The sequence below is a fragment of the Bactrocera latifrons genome, unplaced genomic scaffold, assembly GCF_001853355.1.
Source record: "Bactrocera latifrons isolate USDA-ARS-PBARC rearing strain unplaced genomic scaffold, ASM185335v1 scaffold_207, whole genome shotgun sequence".
In the NCBI taxonomy this organism is placed as follows: domain Eukaryota; kingdom Metazoa; phylum Arthropoda; class Insecta; order Diptera; family Tephritidae; genus Bactrocera; species Bactrocera latifrons.
In genome coordinates, this window is record NW_017535597.1 from 332,328 (window position 1) to 335,798 (window position 3,471).

A 3,471-nucleotide genomic window follows, 5' to 3' on the forward strand; every position below is an offset into this window, starting at 1 on the left:
TGAAAAGAATAAAAATAAAAAACTTAAAAAAATTTAAGTTCTTTTAAATATTTATTTGCCTTTAATGATTAATTCGGCTTATATTGGTTATAACTATTATATARAAATCACAAAGAATTAAAAAAAACACAAAACTACTAGTTTTCATATTTAAATCTCTTTTGCTCCCTCCCTCTCACTTAATACAGATAAAAACCGGCAAAAGCTATTTGGATGCTGCTGAGAAGCAATTACGTGAAGCACAATTTAATGCAAATAAAAATTTGGTGGCCTTGACCAATACCGCCAAGAAGGGTTATACATTGGCGTTGAACAAGTTTGCCGACATAACTAGCGCAGAGTTCTTGAAATTCTTCTGCGGTATCTCCAAATCAGCTAGTGGCGAGTGAGTAAACGAATGCAGCAYATAAGTCTCCAAAACTGTAATAAAAATATTTTACATATTTTTAGAGCAAAGGCCAGCGCAGATCGTCAGGAAGCCAAACCGCCCACCACCAGAGTGCCAAACGCCTTCGATTGGCGCACTAAAGGCGGTGTTACACCGGTGAAATTCCAGGATAAATGCGGCTCGTGYTGGGCCTTCGCTACCACCGGCGCCATTGAAGGTCACGTATTCCGTAGCACTAAGAAATTGCCAAATCTTTCCGAGCAAAATCTAATCGATTGCGGTCCAGTTGATTTCGGTCTAAACGGTTGTGATGGCGGTTATCAGGAGTATGCGTTCGCCTTTATTAAGGATGAGCAAAAGGGTTTGCAAGACAGCGCCTCGTATCCATATGCTAATCAAAAGGATACTTGTAATTATAAAGCCGGAAATAAGGTAGCCGAAGTAAAAGGTTTCGCGGTGGTCAAACCAAAAGATGAGAAAACAATGAAAGAAGTTGTCGCCACATTGGGACCGTTGGCATGTTCTGTGTACGCGCCGGAATCGTTATTGCTTTACAAGGAAGGCATCTATGCGGATGAGGAGTGCAATAAAGCCGAAGTGAATCATGCGGTTTTGGTTGTGGGATATGGCAGTGAGAAGGGCAAAGACTATTGGATTGTAAAGAACTCATGGGACAGCAGTTGGGGAGAAGAGGGTTACTTTAGATTGCCACGCGGTAGCAATTATTGTGGCATCGCCGAAGAATGCAGTTATCCAATTGTTTAAATTATGCGAAGGATTAACTAATTCTTCTWTATAGTGTAATTTGAAGAAATATACGAATTTATTAAAAAAAACAAAGGCATATCATTTTTAGGCACATCATATAGCATATGACTTATATTTACTTAAAAGGATACGTACAAGTTTCTTTCGTTAAACAAAAAATTATAAAATAATTTAAACTAAAGCGAAGTCATCACGTTCATCGTTATAATTCAGCACGTGCTGCTTAATCTTGGAGCTATCCACCCATGTGACGAAATCTTCCAAATTGCGTGTTACTAAAAATGCMGGATCCGTAATCATATCAGGGCCCACACGTATATGTCCTTGCTCAATGAGATCTGTTGCATTTTTGAGATTTTGTGATAGACGATCTTGAAAAATATAAAATGATTAGGGTTTTTTGTTTAAAAAAAAAATTATATATAAATCATACATTTGTACATACACACATTGGTACATAACAGGAATGCAATTTTAACACTGGCATACAAGCTGTCGCAAAATTTGCTTTTGATATTTTTTTTACATATATATATTTTTTTTGTATGTTAATTTTGATAATTTTTAATTTATGTAATTTTTTTGCTTTTATTATCACTACTAACGGATCCAGAATTCATATCTTAGGAAGGTTTTACCWTCCAACACATTTTCAACATTGGTGTTTCTTCGTAAATTCTTATGAATTTGAATTAATATCTATTATTTTAGGGGTGTTTTAACACCCAAAAACTATCTTCCAGGGATCCGCCAATCCGCATATGATATAGRTTATTTAAAATAAGAAAAATCAAAAACATAGGCTAGCTATAATATCCTTAACAAATAAACAGAGTCTTCCTACAAAAATTTCGGTCGACCAGTTTATACAGACATGGCTAAACTGACTCAGCTCGTCACGCTGATCATTTATATATAATTTCCATTATATATTCCATTTGGCCGTTACAAACTTCGTGACGCTGACTGGACACGTATCATTTTTAACTGCCCACTGGTCCCATTCACTCTTTGCTTAATGTTAACCACCATACTAACTGTATTAAATAATTCCAAGAATAAAAACTTACTTTTCACCATTACCACCGGCAAACGACGTCTACAAAAACTACTCGCCGACACAGTGCTTGCAACTGACAAATCCATAGTATTGCGCGTTAAGCCCATGTCATAGAGCTTCTGTAGCAACATTGAACCAGCTTCGGATTTAAAAGGATCCGTCTTCTCTAAATTGGCAATTTTTTCACACAGAGTGCGTATCTCACGCGATAACTTGTTGTATCTAATAGAAAAAAAGAAACATTAATATATTGTATATAAAGAAAAATATGAAACTCACTTGGTATAATCGGCTGGCTTGCGTATGTGATAGCGCCGTAAGATTTTTGTTTCTTTTCCACCATTATCTACTTTCCATGTGATGAAGTCAACTTTCTTAAGCAATTTCTGCTCATGGTATTTTAGTTTTCGTACCATTTTTTGTARTTTATAGCAAATAAATTTTTACAATGTGCTCTGTTTACCACAAAAAAGCGTGTTAAAAGCGCGGTCAGCTGTTTGGTTATGCTACGTCGGAGAAAGATTTATCGGTAGGAAAATCGATAAATGAATTTTTGCTGTAAGTGATTTAAAATGTAAAATATTGTAGAGTTTGTCTTTAATCATAATATTATTGTTAATAACAATTTTTCTTTCTGTTGTTGCTGTAGCGACAACAAGATTTTTATTCCTCGTTGCTTTGCTACAAACAATTATTTTGTTTATAAAGTAACACAGGATGCGTGTGAGTAATTAAAATTTTCGAACAGGGTGAACATCGTTTAAAAAATTTCCAACATTTGTATAAGCAACTTGYTGATCAACAACATTTATTCATTGGACATGTTACTAGCAACCAATTTTAAGACTACATAGAAATTCTTTAAAATTATTTAAAAAATGTTGAATTAACATGACATTTTCGCCATACAAATGAAAATTTAAGAGTTTCATAGTTGAATGCTCCTATGCTATACCATTAACATAGGTTTCAACGTGGCCAATTCGAATATCGGTGCTTTTCTCTGAAAAAAAAGAGATTAAATTCTACACTTTAGAATAGAAAATTGCACAGTAGGTTTCAATAATATTATAAACAGTGTCGAAAACACCAAAATTTGGAAGTTAGCTRCATAAGACTGCTGTAAATTATTACTTTTGTTCAACATTTTTATACCTTCAACTGGATAAATAAAATTCACCACAAAGTTTGTAACACCCCGAAAAACGCTGATGACCTTATAAAACGACAGAGTTATATGTATATATATTTTTTT

The 3,471-nt window shown here is 34.4% G+C and overlaps 2 protein-coding genes across 3 annotated transcripts in view; one reads left to right on the forward strand and one right to left on the reverse strand.

Moving 5' to 3' along the window:
- LOC108968260 (cathepsin L1) overlaps positions 1-1,223 on the forward strand; it is a 6,728-nt gene extending 5,505 nt beyond the window's left edge. For both annotated transcript variants that reach the window (XM_018932178.1, XM_018932179.1), the window contains exons 3-4: positions 189-385; positions 451-1,223. In XM_018932178.1, the coding sequence (XP_018787723.1) occupies positions 189-385; positions 451-1,153 (900 nt within the window). In that variant the 3' untranslated portion in view covers positions 1,154-1,223. The remainder of the gene's footprint in view (positions 1-188; positions 386-450) is intronic.
- Positions 1,224-1,234: 11 nt separating this feature from the next.
- Positions 1,235-2,730, reverse strand: LOC108968262 (U3 small nucleolar ribonucleoprotein protein IMP3). The gene is made up of 3 exons (XM_018932180.1): positions 2,496-2,730; positions 2,227-2,438; positions 1,235-1,527 (listed from the first exon to the last, which is right to left on the reverse strand). Exons 1-3 carry the CDS (start codon positions 2,630-2,632, stop codon positions 1,328-1,330), a joined length of 549 nt encoding a protein of 182 aa, XP_018787725.1. The 5' UTR covers positions 2,633-2,730; the 3' UTR covers positions 1,235-1,327.
- Between the last annotated feature and the right edge of the window lie 741 nt (positions 2,731-3,471).